Source organism: Phalacrocorax aristotelis, chromosome 1 (assembly GCF_949628215.1).
Source record: "Phalacrocorax aristotelis chromosome 1, bGulAri2.1, whole genome shotgun sequence".
Classification (NCBI taxonomy): Eukaryota; Metazoa; Chordata; class Aves; order Suliformes; family Phalacrocoracidae; genus Phalacrocorax; species Phalacrocorax aristotelis.
This window is the reverse complement of record NC_134276.1, coordinates 124,355,020-124,376,272: the sequence shown is the minus strand read 5'-3', so window position 1 is coordinate 124,376,272 and position 21,253 is coordinate 124,355,020. Positions and strand designations below refer to the sequence as shown.

Below are 21,253 nucleotides of genomic sequence, written 5' to 3'. Positions count from 1 at the left end.
TGGCACCATCTGTAAGGCTTTACCCGAGACAAGAAATACTGCCCTAAGGCCAAGACTTTTTGTAGGGGTGGAAGGCAAACTGTTGCTTTCTGAGAAGTACCTTCAGAATCACGCTGGACCTGTAAGCGTGTTCCTGTGCCTGAGGCTGGCACCAACGTGACCTGCGGCCTCTTGCCTGCAGTAGCGGGCGCTCTTCTCAGTAAAGAACTGCTCGACAGGTGCAAGGTTCCACCGTGTTGTCAGCAGCAGTGTAAGGCTGGCTCCTCAATGTTACCATATTAAATATATACACTGTTCCAATTTAGAAATGCATGGCTCTTCCTTAAACAGCTGTGAATGACATGGTTTGGGCTCCAGTGGAAACAAAGTAGGGAAAAATTATCCGTGCATCACTTTGCTGTTGTTCAACACTAGTTCTATCCCTATCTAGTAGCATTTGTTCAACAGTAGGCCCCATTGCTCCTTCAGCACTCCGCCTTTTGCCACTTAGCTTGGTGCCCCACAGAGGCTCCCAGAAGCGTTAATAGGCTAAGACGCTCCTAGCATTTCCCCAGGGCACTGGGGTGAACCACAAAAAGCAATCACCTTCTCTGCAACATGGATGTTGCCCGAATGTGGCTCTGAAAGCAAATGGAAGGGCACAGCCCACTGTTCGTGCCCAGAGCTGGGGAAGCAGCTGTACGGCTTGTCCTGCAGCCCAGGGAGCAACACAGGAGGATGGCTTTGAAGCCACGGCCTCTGCTCCGGGACGAATATTTGAGCAGGGGCCAAGACAGAAGTGCTGCAGGATGCTTGCTTCTGCTGTCTGTACAATACTGCCACCCAAAGTTAAGAGACAAACTAAAATGGTTACAGCTGGGTATCAGAGGGCTGAGGGGAAGCCTCATCCACTCATGTCTTGCAGCCAAAGTGATTTCCCTGAAAATGTAGTGTGTTTCGTTCATGTTGTGCTCTGGTATAGGCATGGTCTGACACAACTGAGGAGGGCAGTGGGCTTCCTTTCAAAAAATTGATTTGTATGAGGAGACTTCAGGAAAAAAAAACCCAAAGAGAAAAACCTGGGTGTTACTAGAACCGTTCAGACCAGACATGTATCTATATATGGAAGGTTAAATACTGAAGCAGAACAAATAATTCTGTAACACTCCTCCCCCCGACCAAAAAAGAAAGTTGCTTGAAAGAGTAATTCATGGCAAAGCTCAGTTTATTTAATGACAGAAATGATCATAACTTTATACATCTAACACTAAATAAAAACAGCAGAATGTACAGATCAAATCAGTTATGTACAGGCATTCACTAGGAATATTTTATAAATGGACGTGTCTCCTGATCCTTATTTAAAAAAATCAAATTACATCAATTGCACATTTGCAGTCTGACTTGAAATAGGTTGCAGAAGTGCAGTGAACATCTTGAAGAGCTGAAATCTAAATTAAAACATAAGGCAACTTCATGCATACAGGAACAGCAAAGCTAAGGGTGACACTCCCTACTTACCTCATGCCCTTCTGAAAGGTAAGGCACAGAATGCTACGAGAGGGGTGCCGCAACATTTAGCCTTGATGCTCCTGGCTGAGTCTTGTTCAGGAAACCACTTCTTGTGATTTTTTTTTTTTTGTTTGCTTGTTTGTTTTTCATTTTTAAATGGCAGGCCATCAAGTCACAGCATTTTTTACAGTGGGTAAACAAGGCTCTGAGATGCAGATTCACTTCTGTCTCTTCCGTAGGTTGGGCAAATAAATAAATGCACCGAAGGTTAAACTCAGGTGCTGGTAATATTCTTCTTGTAAGGTAACACACTAAATATACAAATAATGTTCTAGCACTATTTACAGCTATTTTTCCTTGAACATTTCCTCACTTTAGTAATACATAATTATTTGCAAGGTACAAACATTTAAGTAACTTTTAAAGTTTACCTAGTGCTCTTTTAAATCTTTTTTCATCATAATGGCAGTATTGTAACGTTAAGCAGGATGGCTATCTCCAGATTCCTGACCATACAAAAATTCAAGAGTTACAGCTAGCAGTATTTTTTTTTTTTTTTAAGTTTTCATTTTAGTTTTACTCCATTTGGTAATTAGAAAAGCATACCATTGTAAAGGGCTGCAGGATGTATAAATAACTACGTTACTTCTCTGCAGGAAGACCTTGACCTTTGAAATAGTAATCTACAGGTTAATTCAGATCCAAGGCCGGAACTCAAACTACATGTTGCTTAAAAAATTTTCAAACAACTGCTTATCTACACACTTGCAAAGTAAAAAAAAACCAGTCCATTCTGTAGCTTAGTAGACAGATACTCAAAGAGTTAAATAAGATGAAAGGCAGAAATGCTAATTCAAATGAGGTGATTACTTTGTCACAGATTTTGCTTAGATTCTGTTCAGCGGGTCTGTTTCACAGGTAGTACAGAGTTACATGCACCTAACTTTATTTACCAAGTTTACCCTGCAATGTTACAGGCTTCTGGCTCCTTGGATAGCCTGCTGCTGTCAAAGTTGGGAAACGGGAGAACACTGTAGACTGAGAACATTTTAAAGAATACAGTTCTGATTGTTCATGTGCGTAGCGGATCCGGTTACCTCGACCAACATGTTTATTGCTTAAAGAACTCCCACACAAACAACGATGAAAGAACCTGCACCCTGTACAGGTTAAGATACCACTGGTTGTGGTATTAAATCAGAGACACTGAAGCTTTGGCCAAGCATGGCCGTGATTCATGCTTCCTCACAGGAAAACCTAGTAAGAATTTTTCCATCTCTGTGGTGCAATGCCAGGAATTAGCTTGCCCCAAGAAGTATTTTCTTATAGCAGCAGTAATAGGGACTTCTGGAGACTTGGGTATTTTGAGAAAATTTAAATCTTTACCCCATAGTAAGGTTTTCATAGTTCTCCATCCTGATATTGCTGTGTCCCCCATTTGGGAGTTACCAGGACTCCTCCTTTCAACACAATACAAGACAAGATCAGATCGTAACTAGCGGGACCTCCTCCAGTATATTTATATTCCCAAAGTGGTGTGCCATTAGACCTTTTTCATTGGAGAGTTTCTACATCAAATGTAACGCAGAATTAGAAACATCCATCATTAGGTTGCTTGCTTTGGATACATACCACAACGCAGGCAATAGCTTCCTTTACGCAACCAAACATCATTGAACAAAACACAGCTGTGCACAGAGGATGAAGCGTAAGCTCCTCGCTTCAAATTAAAAAGCGGTTTACTTCCCCCCAAGCAGTCTCCCTGCAGCGGGCTGTCCTCCGGTCAACCTAAAGTCACAATCACCTCAGAGGACCCCTTGCTCAGACTCCAGTGGACCCCTGCCCACCATCTGTAAGACATTTTACAGCATTTTGCTGAACCCTGGACGTGCCACCCACCACCCTGGAATTTAAGTAAGTTCTTCAAAACTGGGATTCACCAACTGGCAATCATGCATCTACCCAAAGTAAAAAGCCTCACATTTTCTGCAGGTCACGCGAACCACTCGCTGCATGAAGCATTCTAACATCCCCTTGTCTTGGGGAGTAAACAGGCAGAATCCAGTACAGGTAATTTGCTCACAAACTTGATGAAATGCACATAAAAACAAAAGTAAAAAAATGCTACTGATAGCCGTGCATTTCTAGTTTTTAGTGCAGCCTCTTTGTTTTGTTGGGGTTTTTGTTTTGGTTTTGGGTTTTTTTTCCATTTTTTAAAAGTTACAGCAAGATACATACTCTATGACACAGGAAACATTATTCCAACATATTTGTTTTGTTCTTCTGTTTTTGGTGTTTTTTTGTTTTTTTGGGTTTTTTTTGTTTGTTTGTTTGTTTTTTTTTTGGTTTTTTTTTTTTTTTTTTTTACAGTTATGGCCTGTGTGGAAACCTTAGCCTTCAAAGCTTTGGCCCACAATGAAGCATCTTAACTTTTCCCCCCCTGTAATGCACAGTGCAGTATTTCATCACCAAGACATTCAGTACTGGGGATTAACTGTTTGAAAGTAGGTATCGCTGTACGCCTCAGATACCCAGTTAAATACTTAGCTGGCAGAGATCATAAGACCTCAACCCTTCTTGCCCTCTCATATACTATATTCAGTCTTTGTAACATGGGCCACTTCAACTTCTACAGTTTCAATGGCCTGTGTCACTTCAGCCATCTTCTGTCCTTGCTGTTGCGCCAACACATAATTTACCACCTGCATGATGCTTTGGTCAGAAAGAGTAGAGACTGATGTACACTCCTCAGTAGCTGCAACCGCTTCGATGGCTTCAAGCGTCTCTCCTGTCACTACCACAGTCTCAATCTCTCCACCATCAATGCTGATCTCGGCTTCTTGCTCCTGCATGTCTGCTGCTAAAATGCTGATGGCATGCTCCACCTGCGTCCCCTGGTTATGAAACTGAAGAGTATCTTTTTCCAGCATAATTTTGCAGGGCACGTAGTCCCTATGAAACTTGGTCATGTGCTTCCGTAGCGTCCGGGCGTCTATGTAAGCTTCATTGCACACTGGACAGACATACGGTCGTTCCCCAGTGTGCGTCCTCACGTGACGCTTCAATGAACGCGCATCGGCCCAGGCTACACCGCAAGTGAGACATTCAAATGGCTTCACACCTGTTTTCAACGGGAAAGCAAGGAAAATACGACCGTCAGCGTGCAGAAGCAGGCATAAGCGATGATGAGAAGTGACAGGAAGAACAGCAGTATAAAAGAACCAGAGAAATACTGTAACTTTTTTCCATGTAAGAAAGAGACCTTGTTTACCATTTCTGTACTACAATGTAATGCAAGCATAATACACTAAATGGTAAGATTTTCCACAAGTGCTCTGGCCAATCTAACATTTAACTTTTCAAAAATTTTTTCTTTTCAGAATTCCTTTTAATGCAGTTTCTGCCCTATTTTAAGTATGTACTGCTTAATAACATTCTAATCACTTTTTGCTGGTGACGCCTTTCTGAAACCATGTTTTACTTCATAGAATTTGTCACTTACATTCCTAGTCACGCTTTGTTTCCGTAAATCTTACTACACAGGTCTCATCAAAACAATACTTGCTCTAGTTAGCTTATAACGCCATCTATGGCTTTTTCCCTCCTCCTCCACACCACGTGTTCAAATGCCACCCTGCTGTTTGTATGATCTTATTTTCCCTCACAACATCCGAGTTCTGTGGTCTGCAGTACGTAGTGGGGCATGGGGGTGGCGACAAACACTAAATTCAATACCGGGTTTTCAGCTGGGCACCCAGTACAGGACACACTCTCTGTTTAGAAATGAACACAAAATCTCTATTTCAACAGTTTGACAGCTCTTCCATTTATTCATAACAGCTCTTTAAAAAGAGACATGTTCAAAAAAGTGGTTTTTTCCCCAAGATAGGAATATATATATAGACTTCCAACACAGCTGTAACAACCAAATGCTCAAAAATCAATATCATACTTCACATCTAAAGTAAAAATGCCCATACTTTTTTTTTAAATTATAAAATGTTTTCATATTTTCCCCAAACATCATGTAGTTTACTACTTGTTATAAATCAAGAAGCTGACCGATTTCCAACAGTGGTCGGTCTTTTTTTTTTTTTTTTAAAATCCGGCCAATCACTGTCCTGTTTGAAGAACGTTTTGTTAATCGTGTGCACCTTTCAAACTGGAAAATCCTTTACTACATCCCATTCTTTGCCAGATATACATCTTTTAATCACTTCTAAAGAAGTTCCCCTTCCATTAAAGTTCTGAGAAGGACAGATCGTCACCAACCCTGTGTGCGACTGCAGCTTTAGCACAATCCCAACAGCCACTTCTGGGAATCATGGGAAGCAAGTTGACAAACCAGGACTAGCATAAAACTGGAGAATCCTTAAGAACTTCTACACATCTTGCAACGCAGGACATAGACTCAAAGGAACAGTTACCCCCTTCTCCATAATGTTTTCAGGGGTTGATGGATGTCATGACTACTTGTTTCTACGTACCTTCATGATTGTTCATGTGTCTCCGATATTCCCGGAGTTGTGTGAATGTTCTTCCACAATGCTCACAAACTCGTTCCAGGTTTTGTTTTGCTCTTCCTTTTTTACCATGTGTGGCTTTCTTTACATGCCTTCTGTACAAAGCCTTCTCATAAAATTCTTTACCACATATATTACACCTAAAATGTGTTAAGTGAGAAATTTATTTAAACGATTATTCTATGCTTATGCTTTTTAAACCAAAATGCACTTTGATTACAGTAGGCAAAATTTAATGGGAATACTGTCTCACATGACAAGTAGTTTTATAATTAGAAGTAATGTTGTTGGACTGAACTACATTTTCTCTTATTCACAGCCACAAAGCTTCCATTTACCATTCTAGAGACGTAAGATCAGATACAAAGCACTTCTAACTTCATCAATTATATTTCTCCTCTTACAACTTCATATGGATTAGTTCCAGGAGGTGCCAGCAGGTTAACAGTTGGACAACACTATCTGAAGTCACCCATATGTTCTCAAGTACTCAAAACCCCAGCCAACATCAATCAATTGGTACTTCAACAGTGGACTAGGCAGTTCCTCATTGACCAGCTGTGGATCTGCATAACCTCATATTAATTAGTACGTTTCAGCTGTAAAATGAATTTTCTCTTACCTATAAGGGTCTGTGACAGAATGAGACTTCACATGAGAATACCAGTCTTTCTTCCAACTATAACATTTTCCACAGAACTGACACTGAAATGGCTTCACACCTAAATGTTTATTCATATGCTGCCGAAGATCTCGAGCTTCGTAGAAACTCTTTTCACACCTGTAACAGTAAAGTTTTTAGCATCCCACATAAGAAAGGTCTTGGTGATCCTGATTTCAAAGGCACTGGAACTGTCATCTTTAATGGCAACTGAAGCCTTTGAGAAGACACCACCCACTGTGACATCAATATCTATATAAAGCACAATCCCTTTCCAAACTAGAGAAAATTAAAAGGAACAGCAGCTTATCTGACAGCCTGCAATATAACTTGAGGACTTCTGAAAAGCTTTTGTCTGTTATGGGTAACTATATCTTTTCTGTTATTTTTACGGGGAATAATCAAAGGCAAACTAACTGGAATACGTCACAAATCTGTATTATACCACACAAACTTATGAGGATAGTAACAACTGTTTCTTCTCTTAACCAAAAAGGATTAATGATTGATAAAAAGATAAATGGGATTAGTTGTTTGTAATGCTCAAATGTATTTTTTTTAGAAACTAATAACCAAATTCAGAATCCTACAAGAAAGCATCTGAAAGCGGTGATACTTATTCTTTAGCTTGCTGCCTGCATACATCTAAACACAGACAAATTCCTAGTTTTCCTTCATCTATATCTTGCAATAGTATGACTATATAAAATTAGTAATCACTAGCTCCTCTCGGTATGAAAGTTACAGAAGTCAGTCTGATCAAAGACATGCTTTCTGCCTTTGAAAGAAATTCTGCTCTTCAGTATCTTTGGCTGATCATCTGCATCTCTTCCTCATGTAACATCATATACCTGTATGATTCAAGAAGGGACAGAGGCAGAGAAACGCCAGCAAGCAAAGGTGGAGGATTCACCTTCTACAGCTGATCAACCTCTGGAATGAGGGAATCTCAGAACTCCCTACCTCCAATGGAATCTGAGACGAAAAAAGTTTCCATACAGGAACAAAACTTTTAATATCACATTTCCCAAAGAATGGGTGCTCTGGAGAGGAAAAAAGCTTTCTTTTTTTGGGGGGGGGGGGGCAGGAAAGGTGATGGTCCCTGAGCTACCCACCCAACCTCCTCCTCGGCTAGAAAAACTGACAGCTCCACTTCAAATGGTGCTCTCTGGGATTCTGGGTTTCCTTCTCTAGTATGTTTCACTAAACAGTTCTGTCCCTGTTGTGGACCCTATTAACTCTATTATTTGTATTTTGGAGATGGATACTTTTAGCATTACAGAGCACTAAATAAAAACATTGCTGACAGATTTAAACTGAGTTTTGAGAAGTTAGAAAATACTGGGTTTGCTACCATGCAGCAGGCATTACCGGAGTTACTTTAGACTAAAGCTTTTGTTAAAACCATGAATTACATACAGGCAATCATATAAATTGTACAACCCCTCTTAATACCCAAGAGGCTTTTCCAGACACTTAATCGACAGTTTGGAAATTAAGCACCATTTGTGCTTTTGCAGGTCACTTGAAAGGTTCTCCTGTAGTCTGCTTGGTCATGGAAAAAGTATCACTGTTTTGCTAATGCACTAGGAGACACGCTCTTTCCAGTTACAGAGTTTCTGCTAAGCTAAGGTCCATAATGTAAAGATATTTATAAAACTCATATGACCACTTAATCAAGTTAACTGCAATAGTCAGTGAGCCTTAATTTATGATGTTCCTGCAGAGCTGTTTGCTAAACGCAGGTGTATTGCAGTCTACACAAGTACATGACGTTGTGGACTACAGGAAGTTTTAAAATTAAACTGAAATCAACTGTCACAGTAAAAGAGGGCAAGAACAAGCTGAAGGCTATTCACCTCTGACAAGCTTATTACTCTATCTGTCCTACAAGGGAGCTTTAAAACCATGTAGCTACTGATTACAGCTACAAATGCAAACACACTCGTTAAAAAAAGAACTGTATGAAACTAGAGCTAGGTAACAGTTAAAACCCAAGCTTTTGCTCCCCAATGCATGTATTAACAAGAGTGCATTTTTCACTCTTACACTTTAAAAGTCTTATTCCAGGCCAGTGAACAGCTTATGCTACAAGGAGCTGCTTTTAATCTTTAAAATTACTGGGATCACTGATGGTAAGACAAAGAGCCCACCATAAACCCCACCACCCAACTTACTGAGTACACTGATATCCACGAACTTCAGGCTTTGGCTGGTGTTTCTTTATGTGTTTACTGAGTCCTGATGCCCTGTGGAAAGATCTTCCACAGATGGAGCAAAGATACTTGGATTCTCCTGACAAAACCAAAACAAAGCATGTTATGAAGCCAGGTCTCCATGTCCCTGCAGTGCTTTGTAAGAGCGTTTTTTTTTCCTTCTCAAATAATTTATCTTAAGTAATCAGAGCAGTGCTACAAAGAGAAGGTGGTTTAATTACATACGGACGGAATTTGTCTGTGCCACTGTAATAATAGACAGGGAGGGGAGAAGCAACTCTAAATTAGTTTATGGCATGTTTTTAAACGCAGATACAATGCTGCAGCTACTAGTCATGGAAGGCGAACAGCCTTAAAAATTGCCCTCTTGTGTGAAAAACCCCAATTGCCTGTGCTCATATACTATGCAACTTCTCCAGTAATGCAGCATTGCTTATGGCTGACTTACATCTTGAATTTGTGGAACACCACCGTAAAACAAAACTTTTCCACTCCAGTTCATCAATTTAGGAGTGATGAGTACTAATATAGATTCCTTCATTTCTGGAAAAACCTGTCTTAATAGAAACAGTCTCTTACTTTTGATTCCCCCAACTCAGGAAACAAGGAACACAGACAATTTCCACACATTACAGTTTTCAAACTCTGCTCATATTCCATTATTACATTGTCATCTTTCACATGCTAAGATCTTTCAAGATACCAGGATTTATAAAATTTCAGTATTAGTACAGCAAGCCTTGTAAAACATATGGAGATTCTCAGAGGTTTGGCTTAGCATGTTTTCCTCTGAAAGGATAGGCTGGAAGTGCAAGTGCTCCAGAATATTCCAGCCTGCTGCTTATCTTTGTTGAATTGACACGATACAGGCATAAATACATACATAAAACCAGAGGAACAGACCAACCACGATTCCCTGTTCTTGTATAGAACACCTGCATAATAATATTAAGCTATGGTAAAACAGCCCAGAAGATAAATGTAAAATGATCAGTTACCCTGTTCTCAGCTGCCTGGCCAGTAGAAGAAAACGGAAAAACTACTATTCATTTATTTTTTTAAACAGTTCCTTTGACACTGAACAACAATGTTGAAGTTCAGCAGCACACAACAGCCAACCCATGTAAAAGGGTCCTCTTCCTCATCACTTACCTGTATGAATGCTCACATGTTCCTGAAGACTTCTTTTTGTCACAAAAGACTTTTCACACAAGTCACACTTGAACTGTTTCTGTACTTCATGGAGAGCTAAGTGCATTTTTAATCCATGCTTATAGGTAAAGGTCTTTCCACAAACCTAAAAAGAAATCCATAGCCAGTGAATGTGACAAATAAAACTTATTATGCAATAGATGTTTAACTTCAAATAACAAAACCTCCTGTGTTTCTTGGGAACCAGGATAGCAAAGCCTATGATTTCGCACCAGTTGCAGAACTGGTCTGTTAAAGAAGAATACTCAAGGGAAGACGTTCTTCTAGGCACAGGAATATGAACCTTCATGATTCAGCTTCATTCTAGTTTTCTCAGTCTTGGACTACAAGAATTTTCATCAGGAATATTACAGTAGTTTTCCCCATTCTGAAGTTACCCAAGTTAACCTAAATTTTAGGACAGAGTGTCAATACTAAAATATCATTAAAACATTACTAATTTGATTACAGAGTAAAAGGACTTTCTCTTTACCTTGCATGCGTGTGGTTTTACACCTGTATGTTTGAGCATATGTATTCTGAGAGAATAGAGCTTAGGTAGAGTTCTCCCACATATATCGCATATAAATTCCCGTTTAGTTCTCCCTTTCACCGAAGATGCACCTGTCTCTTCCACACTAGCAGCTGCAGTGTTCACTTCAGTCTTCCAAGTGTGCCGGACAAGATGGGCTCGCAGGGAGGCACCATACTGGAATTCTTTTTTACACAACTGGAAAAGAAAATATTACAACTTCACTTTGCATTTAATACTCCAAAACGATTTCAAATAAAAGGTAATTGAAGGTTATTAGCTAGGTCTATAACCTGACTCCAATAGGCATTTTATCCCAGGTTCATTAATAGTTGTAAGCGTTGAATTTTACGGCTACTGACAGAACCACTGATCACTTCCCAATGAGGCTAACTCCTAGGCTAACCTAAACACAGCTGCAAATTTACTGGTAAGGTTAAAGGTAAAGCCCACATCAGCACTGTCTTGAGCAGCAAGCGTACTCCCATGTCACATGGTGCTGTCAGGCCCTGGGGCTGCACAACATTTTACCCCATCCCATCGAGATCAGGGCTGCATCTGTCTCTGAAATCCATAAGGAAAACAAATACATGTGTGAAAAGGCAAGAAAAGTAATTAGTAATGTCATTACTGGATGAATTTTCATCAAAAGAGAGATTTACAGACCAAAAAAAATCCTACTTACTGGGCATTTATAATCTTTAGATCTTTCATGTTTCAGTGTGTGCATTATAAGTGCATAGCGCCGCTGGAACACCGTTCCACACTCTGTGCATTTGTGCTGAGCTTCTACTTCATTATTTTCCATGGTCTCTCTCCTGGGCTGTTTCATTTTTTTCCCCCTTTGTACCAGCTTCATGGCAACCTAAGTTGGAAAAACATAACCCTTGAATGAACTTTACTACAATGTATTTCATGCTTCCTCTGCAAATTAGTAGTAAAAGCTGATGTTTCTGTGTTATAATATCACCTAATTTTTCTCAGTTGACTTAGCTGCTAGAAAGTTGTTCCCTTTCAGTTCACTCTAAAACTACAGATCTCATGGTGGTAAAAAACTGGTCTTGTTTTAGAACCATAAACTGTTCATAATTGTAGGCAGACAATGACTAACCAGTTCAGAGACAACTAACTCTTCAGCCCCGAGTAACTGCCTAAGTGAGAGCTAAGGGATAGTTGCAGAGGAACTGCAAAGTACTGCCAGTCACAATTTCCATCGAATGTTTCCAACCCTTTCCTAAACTCCACCTTCCTTTTTCAGGATTCACATTTGCTTTAGTACAAGTCATCAGATTAAAAAAAAAAAACCAAAAGTGGCCTAATTAATTGTTACCAGCCAGCAAAAACTGAATTGTTAAAGACCTGTAAAAAAAGTTACAATACTTAAGTGAAGTTCTTTCTGGTTAAGAGCATTCCAGCTTTACTAGTAGGTTTGGGGGGTTTTTTGTGTTATTGGCAGTGCTACCTGGAACCGATAATCTCCTTTTCCTTTGTAGAAACTTGCTGTCAAATTCTTTAAAAGCCAAACTAAGTAATGAGGCCGAAATTGCCTGTATCAGGTATCTCCCCTTCAGGTTTCTGAGAATAAAGCAAGGGAAAAAAGTACAAGCATCCCCGTTTCTTCTTCCTGTTCTCTCAATAAGTGAGGTATCCAAGAGTTTTTGAGAACATGCTAGCCCTTCCATGTCTCTTAAAAACAACATGAAACTCAACATAGAGACAACATTTTAACTTCTTTTTAATTGCTGTTGCTCTGGAAACTTATGCAAACTTGCCTAAATTGTGAAGCCACCAAAATAATTTTGTTCAGTAGATTATTAGTAAGAGCTTGGAAAATAGTCCTTTCACACAAAGCACGCTTCATCCCCAACATTTCCATGCCAACTGGAATTACTGTAATTCAAAAGTCAGTAGCATTCTTCCTGCAGCCTCTCTTTCCTGTTATTCTTCCAGCATCAAAACTGGGAACTCAAGAAGGAGCAACTCCTTCCCAATGCTTATACAACATCCAGTGCTATGGCAGCAGGGGGGAAGTTGAGGGATGCATGAGACAAAAACGCTAAAAGCTATTAAATGAGTTAGGAAAGCAAAAACCTATTCCTGTGTCTCACTCTGAGCAATTATCTAAACCAATTTATTTTTTCGATAGGTGGCCACTGTCTGTAAATCTGGCCGCTTGGTGATGAGGTCTAAAAACCGGAAAGTAAGTTAACAGGAGCTGTTCCTGACAGTAGATATTCCCCCATGCAAAACAGAACAAAAACTTGTCATTTTCCAACCACCATAGATAGGTTGCTCAAATATTTTGATCGTGCCAGTTTTAACATGTGGGCTTTAAGTTGTCCATCTCTAAAAGAAGACTAGTGCTACAATTTCTACGTATGAGGTTGCTGTAATGATAACAAATTATCCCCCTGCATGTGAGACAGAACAGCTCTGAAAATTAATGGTTCTTCATAAGACTTAGCTAATGTGCAATAAGTAAGGCAAAGACTACTCTGTCACAAAAACGCATGTATTAAAGCTCAGTGAGGTGAATGTCAGCTATCCACAGGCGCTAAAAGAGGAAAGGCTCCTGAAGGGGAAAGACAACCATTTTGTTAAAAAAAAAAATATCTGAAACTAGTTCAATTGCTAAACATTTAATAAGTCTGAGTGCTAGAGTTTTTAATACCAGTGCTCTTCGAACCTTTTTTTAACTGACCCCAGTCTGAAGTTAGCAGGGCTGCACTACTGTGACCTATGACTATGTCTTAAGATCTTCACAGGATGTCAAATATTTCATTCCCAATGCTATTTTTAAGTCTTAACAAATGTAGAGTCTCACTTCTCTAATAAATACATTTGTCTACAACTGACATACACACATGCTAGTTAAGAATTACATTCCCAGATCATTAAGAATTTTAGGGAGAAGATACACCTTCTGTCCAACCATAAGAAGCCGTGAGAAGGTACTGGAGCAGGGCTAAGGTCAATGACCATTCTAAAGATCTTCAATACGAAAGGAATTTTGATGCCAATGTTTGTTTGGTGTCACACACACCACATCCCCACACCCCAAACTGTCACATCTTAGAAGTTACTTTGGTTTGCTGTGAATGTTAATTGCTCAAAAAAGAAAAACTTTTGCCAGACAGTGCTTGGAATTGGGAAACAGTCTTTTCATATTGGTCTTGAAACACTGGATGATTACTGACAACAGGCCTAAGGACAGATAGAATACCTGCTGTATTGCAGATTTAGGATTTGTCTTTCTATTTTGCAGTTTTTTTTCAATTCCTTTATGCAATCTGATATATCCCCCTTCGCTAACAGAACGCTGGCGAAGCTTGCTTTTGTAAGTATCATCTTGGCTGGAAGCAAGGCTTTCTGGCTGTGAAACTGAAATGCTCTGTTCTTTACTTTGTTTGCCAAGTTTTTGCTTGAGAGCTTCTGAGAAGTCTTCAGAAGCAGCATCCACATTTGCTTTCCCACTTTCGTTTTCATCTGCCTCATTTTCTGCTTGACACTGCATGTCCATGACTTCCACAGCCAACTGCTCAGACTCTACAACAGACACGGCGCTATTTGAAATGCTATCCAGCAGCTGCATCTTGATGTAATTTTCAGCTGTTTCACACTGCTCCACAGGCTTTGAAAGACCATCCGGAGTGTCCTCTGCAGGCTCTGGGGGCAGGAGGTTGGGCTGGGGTGCTGCTGCCTCCTCTGTCCCAGCAGAGGAAGGAGCTCCATTCACAGCTACTGGCGCTTCACTGGCTGCGAGCTGAGGTTGCTCAGCACCGTCCACAGGCTGCGTCTCAACTTCAGTCTGCTCTGCTAAATTTTGCGTTGACTCTACTGTTTGAATATCTCCCTTTTGGTACACCGTAATTTGCTTCTCTTCCATCTGTTTGTGCACATTTTCACAGATTTCAAGGACCTCTGACATGAAGAGATGCCGGGCAAGCATGGCCACTTCTGCCATACTACAGAAGTCAAAAGTTAATTCTGAAGTATAAGCAAATTCCAATAGAGGCAAGAAGCTGGACTTGCAGAACCCTACAACGAATAAAACAAGAAATTAGAGCAAACACTGATGGCCCCGAATTACACCAAAATATCCCATGATGGATACAACAGTTCACCTTTGTTATGGTTAAGTCTGAAATTTAGAGAAAAACACACTTGCAATTAACACCGAAGCCCCTCCACTGAGACTCAATTAACTGTCATTTACACAAAAGCATCCTCCTAGTGTATTTTCTATGTGGAAGTAAGGCCAGATAACTTTTCCAATAAGTAGAACTGAGGTAGTTTCACAATAAAATTCTCTACAAAAATGTTTCAGCATGCTGGGAGAGCCACAGTATTTTTGAAGCAGATTATCTGTAATTTAACCAAAGCCTTTCTGGGCCTGCTACGTTCAGAAAGTAGTCAGGACTGAAGCAAAAACTGACGTGGCAGAAAAATAAGACAAGAAAGTGGTAATGAAATAAAGATATTGATGGATAGGTAGAAATGCTTGAAAATAAGCATTGGGTATAATTTTCCACAGTTCTGTAAATCACAAATCAAATATTTAATTTGGAGGACCTTCTGGACCATCACACTAGAACAGACATCTATTGTTTGTGCATGCCTATTGTTCATGCAGAGACAGATACAGTTAAGAAACTAACGAGAAAGCAATGCAGTAGGCACATGCTCTGTACAGTATTCTTCATCACTACAAAGCTATTTTTAGAACATTTATTTTAGGATAGGCTCCTATCCTCAAGGTACCAGAAGGTTTGAGAAAGAAGCAGAAACATGTATAATAGCGTTTCACAGACATAAGAAACAACTTAAGTGTTTGTTCAGCTAAACATCTCTCTGAGAAGCTAGTCAACATCCACTCTCGATGTATTCACACATTTCATTATGTTCCTTTTTTAATGTTTGTGACTAATACAAGGAGAAAACACACCTAAGCAAGGTAAAAAAAAATAAATCCAAAGCTTCTCAGAAATTTTAAGATGAAATCCCACAGTCCATTCAATATGGAAGATCAGATTATGCAAAACCAGAGTGATCATTTTAGCATTAAAATCCACACAAAATACTTCTAGATTAAGAGAGAGAAAAAAGCAAGATAAAATACTTGGTCGTCTTGAACACTCAAAAAACACTGAATCAAATAGTGTATACCTTACTTAAGATATTATGATTTCTAGCTTTGAAACCCACAACAATTCACCTGACAGATCCACTACAGCTTCATGACTAGAGACAGCGCCCTTTTCAATGAAGAGCTCTCGGAAGTACTCGCTGTTGGCTGCCAAGACAGATTTGTGAGCTTTGTACTCCTCTCCTTCAATCAGCAGAGTCACATCACAGAACTGATTGGAAAGCCTCTGCTGATTCAGTTGGTTTAAGACTGACAGACAATGTTTGGAAGATGACTGCTTCACAAGGCCCTTACTGTCAACCTGTCGTAAACAACATTATAAGAACTTCATTACATTTAGACTGTGCCTTTTTAAGCATTTACACTGAAACACAGAAAAGGATTATTTTCTGCAACCGCACAATCAGTTCAAGCTTGTATAATATACAGCTTAACTTTACTATTGTTTTCTTTATTTAAATGCATCAAGTTTCACCCTCCCTCCAAACACAGTTAAAACAGACAACTGGAAAAATGGGAAGACATGGATATTCAAATAGTTCTTTGACTGTATTTTTCAATGCTACAGTCTGAAATGGTTTCTCGATTCAAAAGCCTTTATGTTCATATGACACCACCCCACCCCCCCGATTTTCATACACAAACATATCATCATTTATTAAGGAACAGATATAGAGTCCATGAGAATCTTGTATGTGATGCTTTACTACTTATACTTTTGCCATTCATTTTCCCTTGGGTCCTATATACGTAAACAGGAGTTGGGGTGATTTTATTTTCCAAAGATGATGTGCTATCATCAATTTCATGTCATATATATCATTAACCTGTTTCCACGTATTGAGTATCTTCAGCAAAATTAACGTTGTCTTATTATTACAAGATTATCACGACAATGGAAAATCAGTATGTGACTAAGAACACATTAACAAACATCTTAAATACATGCAGATGTAAACAATGGTACTTACGAATACAAGCTCATGCTTCGCTATTGGCTGCTTCTTCACAGGCTTTGGTGATGCAGCTGGGATTGATGCAGTATTACTCAGTTCATCATCTGTTTCATTACTGTCTTCACGAGATTTTGCATCCAGTCCTAGTTCCTCCAGCATTTCAGAAGGGTCTGACAGAGATCTAGAGCGATCTAGCTTTTCCTGGCACTTGCTGCATTCTTTAATGTAATCCTTAACCTGCTTAAGAATACCTAAGAGAAAATAATGGAGCTTAATTAGGTTCCTAAACTTCATTCAATTTACCTTAAACACATAACTAAATATGTAGGTGACCAGCAGAACAATATTACAAGCTTACTGAGAAAAAGTCAGTCATCTACACTTCCCTTCTCTGATTTCTTTTTACCTGTTCTGCTCCTCTCGCACCATTATATGATACTGTACGTCACTACTGTAATCCGTCATTAATTTCAGATAGAACATTTAGAACATCACCATATTTGGCAGACCCTCCTAGAAAGATTTTAAGGCTAGAAAAAGTATTTTTATTTATACATTCACCCTAAGAATCCCAAGACAATGAAAGCTTTAACCTAACCCTGCATTTAGCCCACACAAGTGGATCTCAACTTGTCCTTACTGAAGGGGACAAGAACTGAAAGGCTCACCTAAGGACTTTTGCAAAATTGGGACCAACCATGCTATATGCAATGATGCCAATACATATTACTAACACACCGATTTAACTCAACTGCTTATGATTTGGGGATTTAAAGAAATAAATTTCCCAACAGTACTTTAAGCAGTGTAACTAAATGATCTTAGATACTCGATAGTTCCTAAGCTCAGGGTCCTCTTCTAGGTACCAAAGCATTTTCAGTGTATGGCTTTCAAGCTAAATTAATTTTCTTCACTAGGACAATGTAAAAGCACACATAACGACAGCTATGTCTCTATAGTTAAAAATCTAGCACAGCTCAAAAACTTGGCTGGCAGAGAGTTAGACTTGCACTGCTCACACCTTTTCAGAGTATGAGATGCACTACCAACACATACATATCTATCTAAAGATCAGGAAAACACAGACTTTGGGTAACCCAAGTCATTCCGACCCAAGACATTCATGCCCATTTCAAACATTTTTACATTTCCTTGATTTAATCTGAAACCAGGGCTATTTCTCAAGACAGAAGGTCTCTGGTCTTCAAAACACATACCTAACACCCTTCCTGGCCACTGGGCCATATTCTAGCCCATGGCTTCCCAGTTACAGAGCAGACAGGCGCAACAGACTGGCATCCACCTCAGGATGATAACTGGGCCAAAGCTGCTGTCTACTAGCAGCAGCAGAAGAGTATTATAACAGTAGGGAAACCGATGTTTTAAAGGAGACACACATAAGAAACAAAGTTTGAACTGAAAGCAGGGCATGAATTTTAGTATTCTCAGTGCAAGAGTATTAAGAGAATATAGGTTATGCAAATAAAGGTGACCAATAAGATTAAAAGATGCAGAATACAGAATGCCCTCCTTCTAAAATACAGAAGATATACTGTGGTCCATTAAGGAAGTTTCCAGCATAGGATGACAGCAGATGCTAGAACAGTCCAATACTGGGCAGACAATGAGAACCCAGATAAAGACAAGGAGACTGCCATCCAGAATGGATGTATCAACTTTGAGACACCAAATCCTTTTTTGCATCAAAGATATTCAAGTCAGTGAGATCTGGACTGAAAGGATAGGCTGCAGCTAGAGCAAAAAGCCTCCAAATTATGACTGGGAAATCTAAAGCTGAAATGGCAGACTTGCTGGCTGATGGATAAAAAAAGCAGGTCAAGAGAAGCAGTACAAACAGAAACTGGGCCCTGGGCAACTGAAAAGCAGGATATTTGTTTAATGTATGCATCAGAGTAAAAGCAGAACGCCAGATCCAAAGGGAACGCAGATACCAAGTCTTTGGCCCAGCTGAAAGAAGGCCCTGATTGGGAGTTATTAATGTTCATACACTACCGCTTCTAACAGCTATGACATCACTCAGGACCCAACTGGGAATTAGTCTGGTCTTTTTGGCTTCTCATCGGAAGAAAGAGACAAATATGACAACAAGTGCAAAGACTATGAACCATCACTGGCAGCTTCACTGTTTAAACGTGAACAGCATCCACACGCTAGCTGGGAAAGGTATTAACGAGGTTAACAGCTGAACTAAGTCCCATGGAACGAATTATTGCCCTACGCAAAGCATACAGGTTGAGAAATCGCTACCTTAAGGTGGCTGTATGCAACACCTGAACGGGGACAGTCACCCTTGGTGTTTCCACATATTCAAAGTAGCACTTCTGAATAAGAAGCCACAGGACAATTGGCTGACCAAGGCGTAACACACAGAGCAAAACCTGCCTCTTAAGGAGTGACCCGCAGCCTAGACTTTGTGACGGGGTGTTTCAAGGCGTCAGCCCGCCAGCCCACCCGCCCCTCAGCCAGCCAGCCAGTCAGTCAGCTGGCAACAGGACCCTCCGGCGCGGGCACGCCGCCACCCTCCTCACAAACCCGGGCCACCGACCCAGCGCCGCTGGACACGTAACCCCGGCCCCACCGGCTACCCTCTCCCCCCTCCTCGGCCCCGGTGCGGCTTCTCCCGCCGCGGGGCCGCCCTCTCCCCGCCGCCTCACCTCGCCACCAGTACTTCTGCGAGAGCCCCTGCCATGTCTGCAGGCGGGTGCGGTGGGCGCCGTCGGGCGCCAGGTGGGCGGCGCGGATGAGGCGGGCGCGGCGCTCGGCCTGCAGCACCACCTCGAGCTCGGCGAAGCGCTGCTGGTCCCGCTGCCGCCGCTGGTAGTACAGGGTGCCGCCGCGCACCACGTAGCAGGCGGCCGCCTTACGGATCTTTCGCTTGGTGTTACCCTCCGTTCCCGGCGCGTAGGGCTCCCGCTCGTTGGTCAGGTAGCGCAGGATGGCCAGGTAGCTCTCCTCGCTGGACATGGTGAGGCGGGAGGGAGAGGGGTGGCGGGAGGAGGAGGAGGAAGAGGAGGAGGAGGAGGAGGAGGAGGAGGAGGAGGGCGGGGGGTGGGGGATGAAGAGGCGCCCTCAGCGACACGCCGGGCTTCCCGCTGGGCGAGGGCACGTTGCCGGGCACGCCGCTCCCGGAGGGCACGAGGAGCAGGAGGAAGGTCAGGCTCTGGCGCCCGGGGCGGAGGCAGCTGCGGGGCACATGCGGCGGGCCAGGGGACGCGGGGAAGAAGAGGCGCCCCAGCCCTCGCCGGGGGTCCGCGGGGGCGCCTCCGAGGCGGGGAGAGTCGGCGCCACCAAGGGAAGGAGGGCCGGGGCCGTTCCGCGCCTCCGCCGGCCCCTGGCCCCGGCACAGGAGGGCCGGAGGGCGCAGGCGGCCGATCCGGCGGGAGCCGGGCCCGGGGGGGAACTGGAGTTTCGCGGCCAGCGGCGGCGGGTGGGAGGGAGAAGCTCGGGCAGCAGCAGCAACGGAAAGACAAAATGGCTGCTGCACAAGAGGAAGTGAGGTCAGAAGCCCGCGCGCAGGGGAGGGGGCGGGGAAGGGGCGTGTGCCGAGGGAAGGCGCAGCTCGGTGGGGGAACGGAGCCGCCATCTTGGGACCGGGCAAAGGAGAGGCCAAGTGGAAGGCTGGGGCGGCCATCTTGGAGTCGGGCAAAGCCCATGAGGGCGGGCACGGCGCTGGGAGCGGGGGACGCTCCTAAATAAACACCGTCATAGCCCGAGGTCCGAAGCGAGCAGCTTCCGCCTCAAAATCGCCTCGGGAGTAGGAGCCACGAAAAAGTTGGAAGCGTGATTTCAGGTTGCAGCGTGAGCGCACCTGTCGGGAGCAGCGCAACCGGTGCCGGCTGCAGCAGCATGAGCAGGGCGGCGCAGCGGCCGCGTCTCGGTGCGCTGAGCCTGCTCTTCCCTCTTCGTAAACGGAAAGAAGGAAAATCTTTTGAACGCCAGCTTCTGGGTTTCCTTGTCCGAGTTCTGACATGATTTTATTTTACACCCCAGAATGAGAGGCGAAACGCAGGAGCCGCAGGATGCCCGCGCCCAGGCGGCGGCGACCCTTCCCCTGTGCTCAGTACTTGCGAGGCGGTGTCTGGAGCACTATGATCCCCCCAAATACAAAGATACTGATGGGATGGAGCGAGTCTGGCAGAAGGTCGCAAAGATCGTCAGAACGTGACGGGTGAGGCAAGGCCGACAGCCGGCCTTTTTCAGCCTTAAAAAGGGGAAGGCTTTGTGAGGACCTTGCTGCTGTCCACAGCTACCTCACTAGGAGGTACAGAGAAGATGAAGGCAAACTCTTGTCTTTGGAGTTGTTCAAGGCTCAGTGAGCAACCAGATCTAAACAGACATGCTTTGAGGAAGGGGTTGGACTGTATGACCTCCAGAGGTCCTTTTCAACCTAAATTATTCGGCGGGTCTGTGAAAAATATAAGTATTCCATTTTTTTGTGATAAATATTTAATAGAGGATCACTTACTTCACATTAGGTGAACACAAGGGCTTCATTCATTTCCATGGTAATTCATTG

The 21,253-nt window shown here is 42.3% G+C and overlaps 1 protein-coding gene across 1 annotated transcript; it reads right to left on the bottom strand.

The window, feature by feature from the left end:
* Nucleotides 1–1,186: 1,186 nt before the first annotated feature.
* ZBTB11 (zinc finger and BTB domain containing 11) lies at nt 1,187–19,828 on the bottom strand. Its single transcript, XM_075104664.1, has 11 exons — nt 19,392–19,828; nt 16,732–16,967; nt 15,830–16,061; nt 13,838–14,652; nt 11,300–11,479; nt 10,576–10,812; nt 10,044–10,188; nt 8,853–8,970; nt 6,637–6,795; nt 5,979–6,154; nt 1,187–4,612 (listed from the first exon to the last, which is right to left on the bottom strand). Exons 1-11 carry the CDS (start codon nt 19,699–19,701, stop codon nt 4,077–4,079), a joined length of 3,144 nt encoding a protein of 1,047 aa, XP_074960765.1. The 5' UTR covers nt 19,702–19,828; the 3' UTR covers nt 1,187–4,076.
* Between the last annotated feature and the right edge of the window lie 1,425 nt (nt 19,829–21,253).

What these genes read in the sequence shown, in the direction of transcription:
- ZBTB11 (XM_075104664.1), bottom strand. Translation starts at nt 19,701, where the DNA reads ATGTCCAGCGAGGAGAGCTACCTGGCCATCCTGCGCTACCTGACCAAC. An exon ending in CTAAATCTGCAATACAGCAG is followed by an intron (nt 11,480 to 13,837) that starts GTATTCTATCTG and finishes TTTCCAACTTAG; the next exon opens with GTTGCCATGAAGCTGGTACA. An exon ending in ACATGTGAGCATTCATACAG is followed by an intron (nt 8,971 to 10,043) that starts GTAAGTGATGAG and finishes TGGTTTTGTCAG; the next exon opens with GAGAATCCAAGTATCTTTGC.